Source organism: Nannobrachium achirus (assembly GCF_963921795.1).
Source record: "Nannobrachium achirus genome assembly, chromosome: 13".
Taxonomy (NCBI): Eukaryota; Metazoa; Chordata; class Actinopteri; order Myctophiformes; family Myctophidae; genus Nannobrachium; species Nannobrachium achirus.
In genome coordinates this window covers 6,715,648-6,738,192 of record NC_137833.1, presented here as the reverse complement: position 1 = coordinate 6,738,192, position 22,545 = coordinate 6,715,648, and the positions used below count along the sequence as shown (strand labels likewise).

The following is a 22,545-nucleotide window of genomic DNA, read 5'->3' as shown; positions in this document are numbered from 1 at the left end:
TAACTCTGGTATGCATAAAGTGAATTGCAAATCGAGTGGCAAAGTGAGTTTAACGTCGGTTAATGCAATCAGATAGGACATTTCTGTTTGGATGTATGGGCTGTCAAGTCCAGAAAGTCGTTTTTTTTGCCACTCAGTATAGCGTTTCTGCATAACTTCCCAGTATCGATGATGATGTCACGCGCATACCCTCTATTGAACCAAATGGATCTGTCCATCCATGTGGTTCAATTTGTACACACTCAGAGTTACATTAAAAACACACAGGAGTTTACGTTGTACTCATACGTATGTAATAACTGTTTGTTGACGTTTCAGGGTAGGGGCTCGAGGCTCCGGCGAGCTTACAGAGACGAACAACGGTGAATGGAGAAACAAAACAAAAAAAAACAGCGCCTCACAGGAAACCCACTTCATTTAATACTCAAATACCGGGAAAGCGCCCGACTCGCGTTAGATTTTAACCACTTTAACCATTATTTTATGCTTTAACCATTGAAAAATAGTAGATATACAAGCTCACAGCGCGGCACCGAGTGCCGCGCTGCGAGCTTGTAGATCAGCTATTTTTGAAAAATCTTGACCGATCTTTGACCCGACTTCTAAATCCTTCCTCTAAATCAGTGGTCCTCAAACTTTTTCATGTCAAGGACCCCCAAAATTGCATTTATTTGGCCGCGGACCCCCATCTCAAAATATGTTGTTCCGGGGACCGCCCAGAAGCTGAAGATTTGAGCAACAAAAGTTTGCTTTGAAAAATATATATTGAAAAAAATATATATATATCAGATCTAGCTACCGAGTGCCGCGCTGCGAGCTTGTATATCTGCTAGTTTTCCATAGTTAAAGCATTCAATAATTCTAGGCCTAAATGGGTTAACACTGTTTGCCAAGTCTTAATAAGCACCGTCAGCCATCCATTCCTGCTGTGACAACTTCCACTGACACTCGTAAGAGTCTGAAGGAGGTCTGAAGTCTATTAGACTCAGACTGAAGAGGACGCCCAGTTCCCAATAAAACCCACTGCCAGTGCTGGAAAGTACATTTACTCAAGTACTGTACTTGAGTACACTTTTGAGGTATTTACTTTTTTACTTTACTGGAGTATTTCCAATTGTCTGTACTTTTACTTCTACTCCGCTACATCTCAGAAAGGCAAATATTGTCCGCTTTACTCCAATATTTGGAAACTTTAGTTACCAGTTACTTTGTAGATTTTGACAAAATAATGTTCCCACCAGAATATTTAAAGCATTTGCCGGGGTTCAAGTGGTTTAAGTGCTGTAGAAATAGATTAATCTATAGCTCAAAAGAACATCGCTCTGCGACACGTTTGTGAGCATGTAGATCGTAAATTTTTTGGCTAACGCTCTCACCTCGGAATATGGATTGGGATGTTGGTGGTTCAAGTAGTTTAAGTGCTGTGTGGATTAATCACCAGTGGTTTAAGTGCTGTGTGGATTAATCACCAGTGGAAATAAAAACGTCACAACTTGGTGCGATGCCTTCCTCGGCTCGGCAGTGAAGTCATGCGCGATGACATCATCAACGTTGACCCCCGTTGCCTTAACTGGTTCCACATTGGCCGTATTTCACGCTTAATGTGGCTGTGCTACTTGTAAAGAGACATCTGGCCGCGCGGCGCATGTGGAATAACAAGGAGGACAAGCGAAAAGGGAGCGATGTGGAAGCGGTGTGCGTTAGGGCATTCACCAATAGTGATTTTTAGTATTCAAATTATTCAACCTCAAAGTATTCGAATAGTCAAATATTCGACAAGACAGGCCAAACTGTCAAATATTAAGTAAGCAAGAGGCGAACATTGTGAAAATAGCCGATCTACGTGCTCACAACGCCTCGCGTTGAGAGGCGTTGTGAGCATGTAGATCTGCTATTTTCACAATATTTATCTGCGGAAACGAGTCACATTAAATGTAATACCTACAATTCCAAGTGCTTGTCAGGGTGAGGGTCCCCAGTTCAAATATGTTTATTTTGGGGGTAACGGCCTAAAAAGGTTTGAGAATCCCTGGTATAGAGCATTAACAAATTCATCCACCAGGGGCATTGATTGACAACTCATTCTTATCTAGCCAAGCTTTATAAACTACGGTATATATTTTTTAAAGAGAAAACAATAAAATAAAATAAAAATAAGCGAATATTCGACTTCGGTGAACAACGTCGAATAGTGACTTTGATATTCGAATATTCGAATTGTGCAAGTGTGTGAGTGCAAGCCACAGATCCCCATCCAGGGTAACAGTGGAATTATATTGTGGCTGTACAACATTTTAATCGAGCGCTCACCGTCCAAGTCGATCTGGTCAGGGTTGGGCGTCAGCCGGCAGTTGTCCTTGTCGTCGGGGATGCCGTCGTTGTCGTCGTCGTAGTCGCAGGCGTCGCCCTTGCCGTCCTGGTCGTGGTCGGCCTGGTTGGCGTTGGCCACGTAGGGACAGTTGTCCAGGTTGTTCTGGTGGCCGTCCTCGTCGATGTCCTGGTTGTTGTCGCACTGGTCTCCCACCAGGTCGTTGTCTGTGTCAGCCTGAGGGGACATGTTTACACCTTTAGCCGCCGTTCACACTGCGTTTTGGCAACGAGAATAACGCAAAAGAAAAAGTCAGATAGGCCTTCCGTTCAGACGACAATGGTTAAAAACGGAACGATCTGGATCCGCAGATTTGGGTGGAAAAGCTGACTCCTCACTCCCCTCGCGTCACCGAGTGAACGGCAGAACCGCAAAGAGCAACAACGCATGTGAGGCTTTTTATCTCCTACAAATATACACTGAATACCCTCTTCACTGTTGTGGTTTCGTGGTTTCGTGGCTGAGTGGTTAACGCATGGTGTTTTCGATCCACGGGTCCCAGGTTCGCGTCCCGCTTGTGTCACTTCTTTTCACCACCACGAACATTTTTTTTTTTTGCGGCCATAAAGTTATTATTATTATCCATGACGGAGGCGATTATAACTATCGCAAAAAAAAAAAAAAAAAAGACGTCTGCGTTGGGCAAGCGGGGACGCGAACCAAAAACACACTTAACCGCTCGGCCACCGAACCACAACATTGAGGAAGGTATTCAATATCTATTTGTAGGAGAGAAAAAGCCTAACAAGCGTTGTTGTTTCTTGCGTTTCTGCCGTTCACTCGTGACATGGACATTATATCATTTCGGCGTCATATGAACGCTTGATATAAAGGCAAAACGCAACGGCAATATCCCGGGACCTCGCCGTTTTCTCTACAGAGCGTTGCCGTATATCTCCACGATATGCCTTCTCAGAGATATCATATATATCGTGATACAATGAGGGAGCCTTATAAAAAGTCCTGTTGAATTGTTAATACAGAGATTCATTGCAGAATTCATTTAAACCTGCATTTTGGTCTAAATCAGTAGTTCTCAAACTTTAAGGGTCGCCCACACCTACCTGTGAGGACATGTTTACACCTTGCTCAACCACTTTCAAAATGTTTGATTGATTGAATACTTTATTAGCAAAAGGTACAGTGGCACAGATTTGTGCCACTGTACACAAATGTATACAAAGGGCCAATGTATACAAAGGGTACTAAAAAGGATAACACAAAAAGCCAACCCAGCAAACAGTACCTGGTCAGGGTTGTGGAGCAGGGGACAGTTGTCACATTGGTCTCCCACTCCGTCCATGTCGGTGTCCTTCTGGTCGTGGTTGTACACGTACGGGCAGTTGTCGCTCTCGTTCAGGATTTCTGCAAAGCACAACGAGCCACAGCCTCTGACATGTGCTTGTGTGTGATCCACATTCTCATGCCTTTCTCTTAAAATGTAAGAAATGTTTAATCGTAATCAGATTTGAAGTCTCTGTGGCCTCTGGTTTGAGAGTGGTTCGCACATTCGACACGCGTGCAGCAGCAGCAGCAGCCAGTTCTGAGACATCTGGCGCTAACGGAACTAAAAAGGCACGAACGACCACAAGAACACTGGCTTTTATTGTGTTTTATGGCAACAACTCGGTCTGCAGAATCTCTGCAATGACTTGAGATTTTGTCAGCTGGGTAGTTATAGTTGTGGGAGGCAGTGGCACAGGGGTAGAGTGGCCAGCCAGATGGGAACCGTTCCCAGTTCGATCCCGGGCTTCCCCAGAGTTAGAGTCCTTGAGCAAGACTCTGAACCCCTAGTTGCTCCCGGTGAGCAGGTTGGTGCCTTGCATGGTTTCCTCTGCCATCGGTGTATGAATGTAATGTACAACCTATGTAAAGCGCTTTGGATAACAAACGCTATATACAGTAAATGCACCATTTACCATTATAGGTAGAGAACGCCGAGTTACCACCCTCAAGCCTGATCTATATTCTATTGAGTGGTGAAATAGCCGATCTACAAGCTCACAATGCATCACAATGCACATTTTGTAAATCAGCTATTTTCTGAACCTTATGGGTCCAAATGGTCCTTTCAGGTCCATTTGGGTCAATTTGTAAAAAGGCTGAGAATAACTGAACTAGAATTTTTCACAATTTTTCACCCAGTGCCAATTGCCTAAGCTGTAATCCTGGGCTCTGCTCTCCCTCTGCCACGCCTGGGGAGAGCCCTGAACTGAGCTCATGCTTACTTCAGTGCATGAGGAGTGGGCAAGCCGTTTCTTTTCACCTGACAGGGGGAGTTTTCCCGGTTGGAAGTAGCGTGTGGAAGAAACACATTATCCCAACCAGTTCCTTTCCCCTCCATCAGGCACCCTGGCTGGCCAGGGGGAGACAGTATAGAGACCAGGATTACTGCATGTTTTTGTGAGGGTATCTACCCTAGGAGACACAGGGAGAACATGCAAACTCCACACAGAAATGCCCTTTTGCCAACCCCAACTAGGGTGTGGGCGCTGATGACGCGGAGGAGAGAATCGAACCCAGGACCTTCTAGCTGTGAGGCGATAGCACTACCGACTGTGTCACCGTGCCACCACAGATGACTTTTTCTCACCGTCTCCGTCGATGTCCACGGCGCAGGCGTCTCCCTCCCCGTTGTTGTCGGTGTCGATCTGGGCGGGGTTGTGCTCGTAGGGACAGTTGTCACAGCGGTCGCCAACCTCGTCCTTGTCAAAGTCAAACTGCCGCGGGTTGTACAGGAGGGGACAGTTGTCCTGGAGGGGGAGAGACAGAGGGACAGGTTAGGGTAGTACAGCAGTGTTTATTTCGTCGACTAAAACTATGACGAAAATTTTTGTCGACTGTGTTTTTTTCACTGACGAAAACTGAATAAAAACTAAACAAAAACTAAGCTGTGGTGACTAAAACTAAGACTAAATATATTGTCAATTTCGTCAACAAAATAAAAACTAGACTAAAACGTTAGGGAGGGACTACTGGAGAAGAAAGCCATTATGTTTGGTTGCTCTCAGGTGTTGCGAGCTGAAAATAGCCGATCTACAAGCTCACAACGCGTCGCAGAGCGACGCGTTGTGAGCTTGTAGATCTGCTATTTTCAGCACACAAACAAGTGTAAAACCAGTCATTACGATGCCATCAAGGCCTGCCGAAATACATTTTAGTCGACTAGATCAACTGTAGATTTAGTCGCCTAAAAACGTATGATATTTAGTCGACTAAAATTAGACTAAAACTAATACTTTTCAGGTGACTAAATTATGACTAAAACTAAATGACATTTTTATTCAAAAGACTATGACTAAAACTAAATCAAAATTTGCTGTCAAAAACAACACTGTTGTACAGGAGAGGACAGTTGTCTTTGTTCGTTGTGAAACAGTGGCGTAAAGCAGTGGAGTGGTTCTCAACCTGTTCAGGCCGCGACCCCCAAAAGAATCATATTTGAATTGGGGACCCCCCCCCCCCCCACACACACACCCTGACAAGCACTAAGAGTTGAGGCAATACATTTTTGTATAATAAGGTTCTATTTTCACAATTTATTTGACAGTTTGGCTCATTTTTTATTTTAATTTGAGATTTTAGATCTAAGGTGGTATTAAAAAGTTCTTAAATTGTCACTTTAGAAATGTGCAGATACCCTCTATACATTTAAACTTTATGATTTTTTTTTACTGAAAAATCTGAATGGATCTTTTTGAAAAACATTCCCATACCCTCTCGTCGACGATTCCGTCGTTGTCGTCGTCTTTGTCACAAGCGTCTCCTTGGCCGTCCTTGTCAAAGTCCTCCTGTCCGGAGTTGGGGAGGTTGGGGCAGTTGTCCTGAAACAAGAGAAACTCAATGTAAACAAACACCTCTTCCACTGTGGATATCTTCACTAGAACCTATACCCAGGGACTTGCTGGCCATTGGGAAAAGCGGGACAACTCCCAAACGGCCGGTCCATTCCCGGCCAGTCCAGGCCGGCCATTTAAAAAAAAAAGGCCAATCTTTGAGTAGCAGCAGCGCTACAGAGAGAGATCTCTCTTACAGAGCCATCACATTGACCCCACTGGCTTGTCTGAATACCGGCCCACTACTCCCTAGCTTCCTTGACTACTCCTAGTGGCCCTATCTCAGGAGTTCCACCCAATCATATTACACTTAGTATTTATCGGTTAGTATTTGGGGCCTCGCAGCGCGTCCGCAAGGCAAAGAAAAATCTGGCAACGAGGGCCTCTCCAACTCCTTTTCCCAGGCTGAATCTTAAGTCTGTATACTTGGGCCCATACTTTTACCCTCTACACCAAATCTACGTACATAGGACCGCAAATGGAAACAAATCCCTAGGACTTTTTTGTTATCCTTTTAGCTTTAATGTCTCACTGTACCACGTGCGGTTTACATTTCTGACTAATAAAGTATTTCATCAATCAAAAAGATTTAATCTATTAGCCATTTAGCCGATCTGCAAACTCACAAGCTCAAGCTTATACAAGGCGTGATTCTAGGCTTAAAATAATTGATATAAATATTTTTGTATTTTTTTCTTTTGTGGCACCAAAAAACCACGCGAAAATAAAAGCGAGCGAAATAAAATAAAAGACTCCAGTCACAGAGCCCCGAGGGCCTCCGCTCCACAACGCTATGTGTGTGTAATACCTTCTTGCAGTGATAGGTGGCGTTGGCGTCGCACACCAGGTCGCGGTTGGGCCAGCCGTCCAGGTCGGAGTCCTCCCCGCAGATGAAGCCGTCCCCGGCGTACCCCGTCCTGCACTCACACTTGTACATGGGGTCCATGAAGTGGTTCAGGTAGATGCACTCTGCGTACTTATGGCAGCTGTGGGTCTTGTCCTTGCACGGGTTCTCTGGCTCACACACCTGGAGAGGAGAGAGAGAGAGAGAGAGAGGGTCAAGTCTGTGGGTCTTGTCCTTGCACGGGTTCTCTGGCTCACACACCTGGAGAGGAGAGAGAGAGAGAGAGAGAGGGTCAAGTCAGGATGAGTTTAATACAGAACGGGTATACATTATTGTGTATCATTATTTTATGCTTTAACTATTGCTATTGAAAAATAGCAGATATACAAGCTCACAGCGCGGCACCGAGTGCCGCACTGCGAGCTTGTAGATCTGCTATTTTTGATAAATCGTGAACATTTGAATTTTGACCCGATTCTATTAGTGTCTTTTTGTCGTTTTCTTTTTTGTTTCTATGTCAGCAATTTGGCTCGCCATCGACAAAGAAAAGATCCTTTTCACTTAACTGTTCTTGAGAGACTACTCAAGAACAGACTAACAATGTCAGTGGTTCTCAAACTTGTTCATGTGAAGGACCCCCAAAATTATGTGTATTTGGCCACGGACCCCCATCTCAAAGTATTTAGTTCCAGGCCCCCCTTTAGATTTGTACACATTTTCATGACTTTTTCAGCAGATCTACAAGCTCACAGCACGGCACTCGGTGCCGCGCTGTGAGCTTGTATATCTGCTATTTTTCAATAGTTAAAGCATTCAATAATTCTATGCCTAAATGGCTTATTTAGTCTCTGTCGGGTGGAGCCTCATAAATAATTAAGGATTTCAAATTCAACAATAGCAAAAGTAGCAGATTGACAACTTATGATAAGCTCAAAATTAAGGATGGAGCTCGAAATAAGGGTCCGCTACAAACTCGATAACAAATGCGGTGCGAAGCGGCACGTTTTGAGCTGCGTTTTGAGCCTGTAAATCTGCTACTTTTGATACTTTGTGTGACACTGTAATACGATCTAGTAGGCCCTACTGTAGCTTAGGGTGACCATATTCTGAAAACGCAAAAAGAGGACACTCTACCCGGCATATATATATATATATATATATATATATATATATACCCCCCCCCCAAAAAATAATAATATTTCTATTACGTATAGGCTACTCCTAATAGCCTATTATTAGTTATGTATTTATTTTCGAGGGGATACCAATTGGACCCTTTACAGATCTATAGGCTAGAGATCCACTGATTTAAAGTAGACTATGCCTTTTGACTCCTGTATGAACGTTCAGCTTTGTAACTAAATAAAAGAGAGGTAGTCCATTATTCAAACCGCCGTATCTTCTGCTTTACAAGGTTGTACAAAAGATTCTGTAAATTTAGTTTGCAGAAGAGCTCTCACCTCGCACAGACTGTCTTGTAGGCTACTTTACATTGTTGATATGGGCTTGAAGCAGAACCTTTATTTGTAAATGGACACACACAGAAGTAGGCTACCAGCTTTGCTGACAGAACGCTCTGCTTCTCATTGTTGGTCACTGGCACTTTTCGCGCATTTCATCAGTGAAACAGCAGCGCGAGCTGCTGCAGAGCTCTGCTCTGCCTCTGATCTGAATGAGACAGGCTGAGGGAGCGATCGCAGCGCAGGCAGAGAGTAGTATGAATAATACAGGTTCCGGGGTTTGGGGTGGAAATCCGCCTGTCACAGTGTGTTTCCAAACGAACCATTGAACGTGCATTGTAAATGCCCATGCTTTAACTGTCATATGCGCGAAACCCCGGACATTTGAAGGAATTTATAAAAACCCCCCGGACAGCCCGGACAGCCCTCTAAAAGAGGACATGTCCGGGCAAAAGAGGACGTATGGTCACCCTACTGTAGCTGATCCACAAGAGAAAGAGAAATCACAGATTCCTTTTATGTTAAATACGTATCTGACACGATTAAGATTTTAAGGAAGATTCTTCTGAACATAATTGCTAGTTTGACCACTTGCTCTAATCTTAAAACAATGAACGAAAACATCTACAAGCAGACGCGTAGAGACACGCCAGCTTCTAACGTAATCTGAATGGTAAAGGTGCATTTATATAGCACCTTTATCCAAGGCGCTTTACAGAGATTGTGCATTACATTCCCCCGTTCACACAAACATTCATTACATTCACCCATTCACACACACATTCACACACCGATGGCGGAGGAAACCATGCAAGGCACCAACCTGCTCACCGGGAGCAACTAGGGGTTCAGAGTCTTGCTCACTTCGACACTAACTCTGGGTGGAGCCCAGGATCGAACAGGGAACCCTTCAGGAACCCTTCGGGAACCCTTCGTGTTCTAATGACGGTTTCTCTACCCCTGAGCCACTGCCGCCCCGAAATGACTGAAACCAGTCGTTGGCGACTGACAGAACTCTAATCCACGAAGACCTTGTTGGCCGCGTTGGTTTGGTGTAAACCTGGGATGGAACGTGGCACGGCTGCGACCCTCCCTCCCGTGCTGGGATTGTTTTAACGTTAGATCCTCCCAGCTGACACTCATTAAGACTTGAACGAGGCTCTTTAGCGTGGATGATGAAATGATGCCACAACATGTGCTCATTGAGCGCTGTGTGCACTGTGCATGGCAGGAATGAGGAGGCCTTTAATTCATTCAGAACGGGTACACATTATTGTGTATCATTATTTTATGCTTTAACTATTGAAAAATAGCAGATATACAAGCTCACAGCGCTGTGAGCTTGTAGATCTGCTATTTTTGAAAAATCGTGAAAATTTGAATTTTGACCCGATTCTATTAGTGTCTTTTGAATCCTTCTAAGATTTTTTGAAAAACCCTATGTTTCTATGTCAGCAATCTGGCCAGCCGTCGTCAAAGAAAAGGTCCTTTTCACTTCAACTGGAGCTCAGTTAGTCTGTTCTTGAGAGACTACTATGTCAGTTGTTCTCATGTGAAGGACCCCCAAAATGATATGTATTTGGCCACGGACCCCCATCTCAAAATATTTAGTTCCAGGGACCCCCCAGAAGCAAAATTTGAGTTACAAACGTTCGCTTTGAAAATACATATATTCAAAGATTTGCACACATTTCCACGACTTTTTCAAAAATAGCAGATCTACAAGCTCGCAGCGCGGCACTCTGTAGTTAAAGCATAAAAGAGGGGTCTTCAACAGGGGCTCCGGGACCCCCAGGGGGTCCTCAGAGTTACTAAAGGGGGGGCCGCCAAATCTTTGTGGGATAGAATAATTCTTCTTCTTTTAGATTAACAACTTGAACCCTCACATCCCTATTCTGAGGAGAACTTTGCCCTAAAATAGCAGATCTACAATCTATTTTCGGCAAATAGGTCAGGTGTGGAAGTATAAAAGAGCTAGCCTAGGTCAAGTTTACAAAGTATCGACAATTTAACTCATTAAATGTCTGAAAAAAACACATTAACATGAATCCAACATCGACTGATGTAAGTCTATGAATCTACCCATGAAATCGATGAAAATCTGCAACACAGTTTTATACAACTACAATGTAGAGGGGGGGGGGGGGGGGTCCCTGCTTCATCTGTCTCTCAGCTAAGGGGTCCTTGGGGCCTGAAAACGTTGAAGACCCCTGGCATACAATAATGGTTGAGGTGGTTCAAATCTGTCACACAGATGCGTTCACCGGAGTGAACGGGTTAATCCACACTGTGAAATGAAGCCCACCGTTTGCCAACTATGAGACAATCTTTAGTAGGAGTGGGGGTGGTGGGGCGTGTGTGTGTGTGTGTGTGTGTGGGGGGGGGGGGGGGGGGGGTCCCATCAAAGCCAGCCAGCTGTGGAAGGAAGGCCAACGAGTGGCAGAGGGGTCCTCGAGGGGTGGTATGCAAGGACGGTGGCACCGTGGCAGACAGGGGTGGAAGAATCTGAATATACTCTGTCACCTCTCAAATATGGTGGTCCCGGGACCTGCTGTGTAGCAATGTGGTGCACACACACACGTACACGCACGCACGGACGGACGTGCACGCACACGCGCGCACACACACACCAATAATGAGGCCAGTAAATCACCTGGGCTGCAGCTTCTACGTTATGAATTATGATGTGACACGCAGGAATTCCTCCTAGCGTGGACTGCCAAGTCATACGGTCCCTGGAGCCCGCGGCACATGGTGTATGGTTCCATGTGCTGTATTCCATGCTAATCCATCCTATAGATTTCATTAACAAGTTTCAGAAGCTACTGGTATTATCAGTAAGCCTACCACAGCGTTGACCATAATAGTCCATGGGCCAGACGAGATGTCGCTCGCTATACCAAAGGTGGCAAAGGTCACTTAGTATTTTTGAGAAGCTCTATATCTGTAGATTATATTTTGGTATGATAACTCTTCCTGAGTCACAGCTAAATTGGTGTTATCAGCTGCTAAAGTTGTTGTCCCATTAACTTAATATACAGGAGGAAAGAAATGCTAAAAGCATATGAGATGAAATTGCACCTACTCCACATAAATGTATACGTAAGCAATTTACCCCGAGTGAGAGGACATTATGCTCTGATAATGTCCTGTGTTAGGGTGTTATCGGACGAGGCGAAGCCGAGTCCGATAACACCCTAACACAGGACATTATCAGAGCATAATGTCCGACCCCGAGTGGTAAATAGCTTTTCTACCACTTTTTCCCTTATACATGAAAGAAAACACATAGTTGTAACTTGCAAGGATCTTAAGTTACAATCATTATTGCCTATAAAACTTCCGCGAGACAGCAGATAGTTCCACCAACAACATCTTCTACTCACCAACAGATGGCGCCAACTCCATACTAATCCATGCGTCTAGCTTACAGCTAAGCTAACGTCAGTTAGAAGTACCGTTCCGGCCGTAAATAGAGGCTGTTCGCTTCCAGAAAGGCATAGGTTCAGAGAAAAGGGGCTTTAAAGTTGGCGGATTGCATTGGATCCAAATAAATCGGCGACTATAGCATGCACGTTAGTGAACATAGGACCGTTGCCACGGTCATTTGTTGGTTGGGGGAAAGGTGTTCCGACTACCTCCTGAAGTCCCCGGATGTACACTGAGGCTCATTGATCTCGGACAAGTCCTCACACAACTTTGCGGCAGTAGTTCTCTCATAACCTCCGGAATTTAGCCAATCAGAATCCAGTATTTGAACACGTGACTCGAAAAAGTGGTAGAATGTGAAGTTGAATATACTAACCTGTTGCACACTGAACATACTGTGAAGATGTTCACAAAAAGTTAAGTACAGTACATTAGCAACTACTGGAAAAACGTGCTGTTGGCGTATAGAATATGCCAAACTTTATGCACATGTACTTTTGAGGATGCTCTTTTCTTTTCTCGTTGCTCTTTTGCACTCTTTCTTCTCTCAACTTTCTACGTCTTATTATATATATATATATATATATATATATATATATATATATATATATATATATATAAATATTAGAATATTATTATCATTATTTTAGATGTGGTTTGCCATTTTTAGATATGCCACTGCATTGTCTGAAGGATGCCAAACAAAACAAGTTTTACTCTTATGTATACCTGTACAAAAGACGTAACAATAAAGTACAACCTTGACCTTGACCGTGAGAGTTCCAACTAGGGTTTTTTCCACGATTCTGAATCCATTGCAAGCATGTGTTTTGCACGAAAAACATTCCTTCGGCTAAAAACGGCCCCCCACAAAACAAAACCATGGATGGACATTATCTGGTGTATGACGCCACAGTAAAGTGAGAGATGCTGGGGTCCATCCTATGTTCCCCTGGTTCTATGTTCCCCAGGTTCTATGTTCCCCAGGTTCTATGTTCCCCAGGTTCTATATTCCCCACTTCTCCCCCAAAAAGGTTCTATGTTCCCCAGGTTCTATGTTCCCCACCCACCCTCCCCACTAAAAGGTTCTATGTTCCCCTATCAACCAAAAAAAGGATCTCCTGTATCTTCCCCACCAAAAAAGAAAAAGGTATATGTTCCCAACTCAAATGCAGGAAATGGTGGGACATCTGGGCACTAAGAACATGTGGGCAATAATCCTAATTTAGGTGCCCAGTTGCCCAGGTGTCTCCACCCCTAAGTGCCTAGCCCACCAGATGCCCAGTCCTAACAAAAGTATGGTGTCCAGATGTCCCTAGTCCCACTAGTATTCATAATCTTTCCCCATTATTGGCTGTTTTGAGTTGTTATTAATAATTAGAAATGAATGTTTCCTGCATTTTTGGATGAGTGTGGAACATAGAACCTTTTTAAAGTTTAGCGGGGAACATAGAACCTTTTTTGAGGGGGTAAGTGGGGAACATAGAACCTGGGGAACATAGGACCTTTTTGGGGTAAGCGGGGAACATAGAACCTTTTTTGGGGGGGTAAATGGGGAACATAGAACCTGGGGAACATAGAACCTGGGGAACATAGGTACGGTCCCGAGATGCTCACCTGTTTGTTCTTCTTGGCTTCCTCTACGCCCATGCCAAACGGCTGGGTTCCCTTGTAGCGCTTGGGACAGGGCAGGCAGTGAAAGCCGGGGTCCGTGTTCACGCAGCGCTGGAAGCCGTTCACTTTGTAGCAGACGTCGGACACCATGTCACACTGGAGAGAGAGGGAAGAGGAGCACAGAGAATGTTAGCAGGGTTCCCACACATTTTTACCAATTCATTTCCAAAACATTTCCAAACTTTTCCAGAATATTTAACCCAATTTCCAGGACTATGTAACAATAATTCAGCTCAATAACGAGTCGCTTACTCCTATGTGCAATGCCCAAAGACAGGTAGTGTATGCCAGTGGTTCTCGACCTTTTCAGGCAGTGACCCCCGAAATAATCATATTTTAACTGGGGACCTGGGCACCATGACGAGCACTAAGAGTTGAGGAATTTTGTATAACACAGTTCTATTGTGAAAATAGCTGATCGTTGCGAGGCGTTGTGAGCATGTAGATCGGCTATTTTCACAATTCCTGCCTCTAATATTTGACAAATTGGCCCATGTTTAATTTGTCATTTCAGAGGTATTAACAAAATCAATAACCAAAGACAATGCATAGCTATTTTTCCAGGACCTTCCAGGACCCTTGATGAATTCCAAAACTTTTCCAGTACTGGAAAAATATTTTAATTTCTTATTTCAAAATATTTCCAGGAATTTCATGACCGTGGGAACCCTGTGTTAGAGAGGCAGGGGCTGACATTTCTAAAAGGTCCTTTTGGTGAAAATATTGAAAATAGCCGACACCACACTGAACTAAGCATAATCAATTTATTTCACCATAGTAAAAACTGCATTCATGGTCTGGAGGGGGCACTTTTTACAAACGGATAAAAGGGCAGGGGCTCAAGCCCCCCTTTGATGACTATGTGTGCACGTGCCTGCGCATAATAATATATAAATGAGAAATAATAGCAGCTGTGTTGATTTTGACCGCAAATATTTATTTAGTTTTAGTCATAGCTTAGTTTTTATTCAGTTTTTATTTAGTTTTTTTGTCAGTGAAAAGGTAAACAAAAGTATTCATTTGTAACTCAGAGAATGGAAAGGGTCCATTCTTTATTTTTGTTTTATATTAAATGATACATTTTTAATTAATGTTGGTACCTCGTTGATATCTTCACAGTGGGTGCCGTTTCCACGGAAGCCGGCAGGACACGGTCCACACTCCCAGGAGCCATCGGGGGCGCTGTTGCAATCCACGCCACCGAAGCAGGGGTTGGACAGACAGCCGTCTGGGAGACAGATACACCACAGCCATCAGTAGGAGGCCCCTGACCCCACTTAGCACTTGCCTGGCTCCAGCCAATAGACCCGCCCACTCTCTGAGTGGACTGCTTCTCTTGGTCTGGAGGTGTCATATGACGCGTCTCTTTCTATCGGGGGATGCTGAGTGGTCGGGTTGTGAATAGGGCTAATAGGGGCAACTTCAGACTCAAGCTCCAGCGTAGAGTCTGAAATCAGGCTAACTTAGCACTGCACCAGTGTTTCTCAACCTTTTTTCTGCATGGGCACACTTTTCATGTCCCAAGAATCCATGGGCACACCAACAAAATACGGGGGTGTAAATATCGTCACTGTCGGGAAGAAACCTTGTATCTCCAAGTTTCAAATTTGTAAGTTTCTTCGCAAAGTAAAGCCCTGCTTCATCATACAAGGCTGTCGCACAACAGTAGTGAAAACAACAGATTTACAAGCACACAACGCCTCGCGGTGCGAGGCGTTGTATGCTTGTAGATCGGCTGCCACGCACGCACTCACGCATGCACAAATGCACTCACACACACACACACACACACACACACACACACACACACACACACACACACACACACACACACACACACACACACACACACACACACACACACACACACACACACACATCTCATCTTAGCTTGTTTGCTCAAGGATTAATTCCCAGGGAATGAGCTCCACAGCACACCCAGACTCTGGCACGGCTTCAGAACTAATATTTAACTTCAATTAGAATTGGTACAGAATGCTGAGATCATGACATTAAGCACGACAATGTCAGAAGGAAATTGGTTGTGGTGGTGTGTGTGTGTGTGTGTGTGTGTGTGTGTGTGTGTGTGTGTGTGTGTGTGTGTGTGTGTGTGTGTGTGTGTGTGTGTGTGTTGTGTGTGTGCGTGTGTGCGTGTGTGCGTGCTGCGTTCGTCCCATCACTAGTGGGTGTGTGTTTATGTGTACGTGTGTATGTATGTGCGTGTGTATGTATGTGTGTGTGTATGTGCGTGCGTGCGTGCAGGCTAGGGCATTCGCGAATAGTCATTTTTAGTATTCGAATTATTCAACCTCAAAGTATTCGAATAGTCGAATATTCGACAAGACTGGCCAAACTATCAAATATTAAGTAAGCAAGAGGCGAGCATTGTGAAAATAGCAGACATGCTCACAACGCCTCGCAACAATATTTATCTGCGGAACCGAGTCACATTAAATGTAATACCTACAGTTCCAAGTGCTTGTCAGGGTGGGGGGCCCCAGTTCAAATATGTTTATTTTTGGGGTCACGGCCTAAAAAGGTTTGAGAACCCCTGCTATAAAGCATTAAAAGAATTCATCCACCAGGGGCATTGACAACTCATTCTTATGACTTCCTATCTCGCCAAGCTTTATAAACTATATATTTTTTTAAAGAGAAAAAAATAATAATAAAAAAAAGCGAATATTCGACTTCGGTGAACAACGTCGAATAGTGACTTTGATATTCGGATATTCGAACATTCGAATATTTGGTGAATGCCCTAGTGCATGCTGGGTGCACTGTGATGGACTCACCGATAGGACACTGGTTCTTGTTGCAGGTGTCGCTGTCGCCGGCCTCCCCCACACACCTCTTCCCTCCGTGCTGGGGCTCAGGGCTGTTGCACACGCGTGTCCGGCTCTTCACCCCGCCTCCGCACGTGGCCGAGCAGATCGCCCACGGAGACCACGGTCCCCAGCCGCCGTCAACTGCACCGGGAATAAGTAGTTATTAGAGAGTTTCATCTACTTATTCTTCTGATTACACACACGTCATGTCCTAGTATGAGCGAATGGGGAGAATTGGGGGGTCAACGTCATGTGATTCCCTTGTTTGGACTGACAAAAACTCGGATGAGTGTCTTAGGCCTAACCTAAGTTAGGCCTAAATCAGAAATTAGCCTACAAAAACAAATATGTTGCTACATACTGTACATGTACTGTAAGCCCCTCCCATACACTAAAATGTGTTCCCGGGGGCGCCTGGTGGCCTAGTGGACCAGGCGCATACCATATAAGCATTGCCATTTCGGCATCAATGCCTGTCGGCGTCGCCGGTTCGAATCCCGATCTGAGCGACCTTTGCCGCATGTCACTCGCTGTCTCTCCCCCATTTCCTGTCAGTCTACTGTCCTATCCAATAAAGGCAAAAAGCACAAAAACAAATCTAAAAAAAAAAAAAAAATGTGTTCCCGGCCTGAATGGGTTAAAGAATATATTATGGCAGAATTGCGGAAAGTTTTCAATATTTGGCGGTCCCATTAAAATCTTTCACTAGATCGGTGGTTGTTGCAATTACCAACACTACGATACTTCACCACATGTTGCGTTGTGATGAAAACCCATAAAACGCAAAAATGCCCAAGGCCCAAAGAAATAGGTCTAAAATGCATGGTCAGGGACCATTTTGTAAAAAAACAAAATAGCAGAGATGGGGATATTTTCTTAAGAACATAAGCCACCATACCACACCATGCACAGGTGTGATTTTTGGAGCTGTGTGGAACACAAGCTCCCTATACGTGGCCGTGTGTGTGGGTCTGTCTGTCTGTCTCCGTGTCTCCGTGTCTGTAGCCTGCAGTAACCTTTTCTGACCACACATGTTAAGGGAGGGGCGCTGTTGCACACACACACACACACACACACACACACACACACACACACACACACACACACACACACACACACACACACACACACACACACAGCTCCACTTCGAACAGAGGTTCGATTTTTAATACATTTTTGACAATCTACAAAGGAAATTATTTAAAACCAGGAAACCGTCTGTGTCATTCTACAAGCTCACAGCGTGTCACTTGAGCTTGTAGAACTGCTATTTTTGAAAGATCGTAAAAGTGTGAGAACTACTGATTTAGAAGGCACATATTACTACAAAATATGGTCCAATATGGTCCTCAAGTTACAGTCTGACCAGAAGCAAGGATAACCCTGCAAGGCCCAGCGTTGCTTTTTGGCAACATTTTTTAAATCATTTTTTAAAAAATGTTATAATTAGTTTTCCTGTTCTTTTTTCACATTAACATCACCATTAAATCCTATTGTTTAGTATTACAATGCCATTGGCCACGATATTTGCATATAAATACCCCCCACAGAGAATGACATTCACACCTCCCAGAGAAGTTGAAATTCCAGCGTCTGGACGAACAACATTTCACTTTTTAACTGAAGCAATTCCTCACTAAAACATAAGTAAAATGCCTGTAATATATTTTTTCGTGATCATTAAAATGTGTAGAACACGTGCATATTGTGAAAAATATCCCCAAAATGCAAATTAGAGCATGATTTATGATTTATGGCTATAAAACCTTACAAAAACATTATACATTTTTTAACATTACATTTTCCTGTGATTAGGACTTCTACAACACCATCTGATTTTTTATTTTATTTTTTTGGGCCAGAAGAAATTAATTCGGGTCTTGCAGGGATAAAAAGCTGTTCCCACCAAGCAGTGATTTGCCCAGAGGGAGGACGTATCGTCCATCCCTCCAGAACAATCTGATCCCGTCCACGGCAGCCAGATCGAGAGCAAACGACCTGGAACAGAACTGTTGCTACTGCGGTGGAGACACATGCTAACCTATTTAGAACGGGTACACATTATTGTGTATCATTATTTTATGCTTTAACTATTGAAAAATAGCAGATATACAAGCTTGTAGATCTCAGCATGATTTCAGCATGAATGATAATGCATTTTGCATCATATGAGTCATCATGCTGCATCATATGATGCAAAATGCATCATCATTCATGCTGAAATACTAAAATATCTCAAAACACAGATTGAACACACAAAATAACTCAGGATTGTGTTGGCCGTGTCCCAAACAACAATAAAATAAGATCTGGTTGCCCCAGAGGTGAACTGGCCCTTTAAATGGAGCTCAGTTAGTCTGTTCTTGAGAGACTACTATGTCAGTGGTTCTCAAACCTTTTCATGTGAAGCACCTCCCAAAATTAAATGTATTTGGCCACGGACCCCCATCTCAAAATATCTAGTTCCAGGGACCCACCCAGAAGCAAAATTTGAGTTACAAACGTTCGCTTTGAAAATACATATATTCAAAGATTTGCACACATTTTCACGACTTTTTCAAAAATAGCAGATCTACAAGCTCGCAGCGCGGCACTCGGTGCCGCGCTGTGAGCTTGTATATCTGCTATTTTTTCACTGGTTAAAACATTCAATAATTCTAGGCCTAAATGGGCTAAGATGATTTGGACCTGGGACAGACGGGATAGTCATGTGATGTGGTTGTTGAAGGCAGATATTTGCTATCGTGTTCACTGTTCCCAGAGATCAGTGAGTGAGTGGTCCCCCCACGGGGGTCCTTGAGGCGTTCCAGGGGGTCCCCGGCAAGATGAGAAACAGTTTAAAAACTTTAGTGGGAAATTTCATTTGGGTCATTTTATCGTCTACTCAGGCATTTTGTGAACGCAGCAGACAGCTTTTAAATTGCTCGGTTCAGTATTTAGATATTTGATATTTGTCCGTCCGTCCGTCCGTCCGTCCGTACGTACGTATGTGTGTAGTGTCCGTCCCGGTCTGATGATTGGATACTTTGAGGATTGGTCAAGCTACAATTCGGCCCTCCAGATAAAATCATTAATTCATTCAGAATATAAAGAATGTATAGATCACAGAGTTCATAACTCTAGAACACATAGAATAAAAGTTCACCGCTTCACTTCGAACCGAGGTTTGATTTTTTGCCAGACCCATGAAATGGGTAGGCCTACATAAGCAAATGTCGGTCTGTCCGGGTTTTCTATATAAAGGGTATATATGATGATGACATGATGATGACATGCCTACAAAAGGCATGATGTCATAAATGATGATGACAGACAGGGGGTTGGCAGAACCGGGACCGACAGACAAAGCCTTCATGATGTCACAAATGATGATGACATGAGGGAGGGACAGACAGCCTATAAAGGGACAGACAGGGGGTTGGCAGAACCGGGGTCTGGCACAACCAGGTTGACCTGGTCTAGTTTATATATATATATTAGTGTGGTTGCCTATTAGGGCAACACACCATTTATTGTTCTCTTCCACCTTGATAGAGTAACACTTTAGGGTAAGTCCATTGAGTTCAATGGAGGAGTGCAAGCTTGACTGAGGATTGGTCAAGCTTCATACATGTATGACATTTTGTCTATCCCAGGGGTCTTCAACGTTTTCAGGCCAAGGACCCCTTAACTGAGAGAGAAAGATGAAGCAGGGACCCCCACCAAATACTGTATAAATGCCTTATGCAGATTTTCATAGACTTGTTTGACAGCACTGTCGTCTGTCTATGTTGGATTTGTGTTAATGTTTTTTTTCAGACATTTTATCCACTTCAATCGTCAATATGTAATAAACTTGAGCTTTCACTATCTGTACTTGGTCTGCTCTTTTTGACCTCTACACCAAACCTCTTTGCTGAAAATAGCAGATCTACAAGCTCTTAACGCCTTGAGCTTGTAGATCTGCTATTTTTGGTTAAAGTTCTCCTCAGAATAGGGATGCGAGGGTTAAAAGTTTTTAATTTAAAATAATTACTCAAAGATTTGACCGCCCCCCTGTAGTAACTCTGAGGACCCCCTAGGGGTCCCGGACCCCCTGTTGAAGAACCCTGGTCTATCCAGACTATAAATATGCAACCACACTTGCAATTTCACAGAATCTTTCTTGTTTATTTATTTTTAAATTTCCCCCCAAAAAATTTAACAGTCATACTCACTAGGACAGGGCTTGGCGTCGCAGCGCTGGGTCTCTCTGCCGTTGCCGTCGCAGTCTTTGCCCCCTAGCTGCGGCATGGGGGCGTTGCAGTGGCGGATCCTGGTGATCTGGCCCTCGCCGCAGGTGACCGAACACGACGACCAGGGCGACCACAGGCTCCACCTACCGTCCTGGCGAACTGCGTGGACAAAAAACAATCGGAAACTTGAGCGCTCTGGAAATCATCCCAACAACAACAACACACCGTCGACAAGACAGCAGGGATGGGACGATAAGCGATGTTATCGTTAATCTTGATTAAAAAAACACTCACGATAATCGTATCATGGAGATTTACATTTGACGTGATATCGTCCTCTGTCATGCACTGGGACTGAGCTGCATATCCGGTACCATTTAAAGGTGATACACCATGAAATTTCACTTTTCCTATTTTAAAACCTTTTTTTGGGGTCCCACTAGCACCTTCTATCCTCACAAAGTCCCATTTCTGACCATTGTGTCTTTCTCTGGTTTTGGGAAGGCGGAGGTTAAAAGCATCCCACGGGTTCTCAAAACAGGCTGTCCAGATTTGCTGCCGTCGCTGACGTCATCGACGTTTTTTTTTTTTTTTACTCAAACTTCTCAGCGTCTCATCGCTTTCCTTGTTTTTGAACTGCTTGGGTAAAAATGGCCGAACATGTCACGTGATGTTGATCGCCGTTGCGATTCGCTCATACTAGGACATGACGTTTTTGTATGCGGAACTATTCCAACGTTCTGTAGTTCTGAAGCGTTCTGCAGGCGGAAGCATTCCGACGAGGAAACGCGAGTCTCAGAGAAGTTTGAGTAAACATTAATTTATTAGAAACATATGGACTAACACATGCCAACGAGTGGGCTCACCGGTAGATATAAAGCTGTTTCGACGATGCGGTGAGCAACTTATTGATTTGTACATGTTTTGAGCCGAATGTGGACGTTGGGGCTCAACCAGCGAGAGCCATATGACTCTGCCTTATAACTCCAGGAGAGACATAACATCCGAATATTAGCGACATCTCCTGGTAGTTATAATTTATGGCTATACATACACTACAGAGTGTTAAACCCTTTGAACATGTTCGCCTACACAGCATACATGGGTAACTGGCGGCCCGGGGGCCACATGCGGCCCCCACCTTCGCTTACTGCGGTCCGCAGGTTAATACCGGAATACTGATATTAGTGATGTCAGCTGTTACAATTGCAAACATGAACTGCTTTAATTCCATCAGTCTATATTAGTAGCTTTAATGACTAGTATAGTAGTATTACATTTTTTTTACAAGTTTTTTTACAAGTTATTTGTATTTAGGTTCATAAAGTTAACATGACTATATAACTAAATGCGTTTCAAATTAAATAAAAATGTTACATTTCAGGATTCCAATTAAAAAATTACAAAAAATAATTCAGGATTCCAATTCAAAAGAAGCAAAAATAGCCGATCTACAAGCTCAAAACGCATCGCAGTGCGATGCGTATTGAGCTTGTAGATCTGCTATTTTTAGATCTGCTATTTTTACTTCTTTTGAATCAGATTAGTGTGGTTTAAAAACATTTAGAGGTAGAGAATTACGGATAAAAGATACAGAAATTGATGCACAGAAAATGGGCAGACAGAGTCAGGGTGCTGATATTGTGCACGTTGGCTCAGTGTAAACTCTCTGCTTCACCGGTGGGTCTCAAAGTGTCCTCGAGGGGGTTCCAAATGGCCCCTTATGGGTCTGTAACTCTCTATTTGGTTCCATCGGTACACTCTCAGAGTTATGGTGGTCCTTGAAATCACATATAGTTAGGGAAGGTTAGCCTTTTCAGTCTTTGGCCACATATTGCGCCTCACAGCACAGAGCTACAAGAGATTCTCAGCGCACCGCGACCAGGATTTCA

At 43.8% G+C, this 22,545-nt stretch overlaps 1 protein-coding gene across 1 annotated transcript in view; it reads right to left on the bottom strand.

Annotated features, from left to right (window-relative positions):
* The window catches only part of thbs2a (thrombospondin 2a), a gene marked incomplete at both ends in the record, with an annotated part of 100,690 nt that overhangs the window by 7,806 nt on the left and 70,339 nt on the right, over window positions 1-22,545 (bottom strand). The window contains 9 exons of the mRNA XM_080740096.1: window positions 2,311-2,545; window positions 3,615-3,733; window positions 4,962-5,121; window positions 6,085-6,192; window positions 7,013-7,231; window positions 13,555-13,707; window positions 14,712-14,839; window positions 16,407-16,580; window positions 20,636-20,812. Coding sequence (XP_080596222.1) covers window positions 2,311-2,545; window positions 3,615-3,733; window positions 4,962-5,121; window positions 6,085-6,192; window positions 7,013-7,231; window positions 13,555-13,707; window positions 14,712-14,839; window positions 16,407-16,580; window positions 20,636-20,812 — 1,473 coding nt within the window. The remainder of the gene's footprint in view (window positions 1-2,310; window positions 2,546-3,614; window positions 3,734-4,961; window positions 5,122-6,084; window positions 6,193-7,012; window positions 7,232-13,554; window positions 13,708-14,711; window positions 14,840-16,406; window positions 16,581-20,635; window positions 20,813-22,545) is intronic.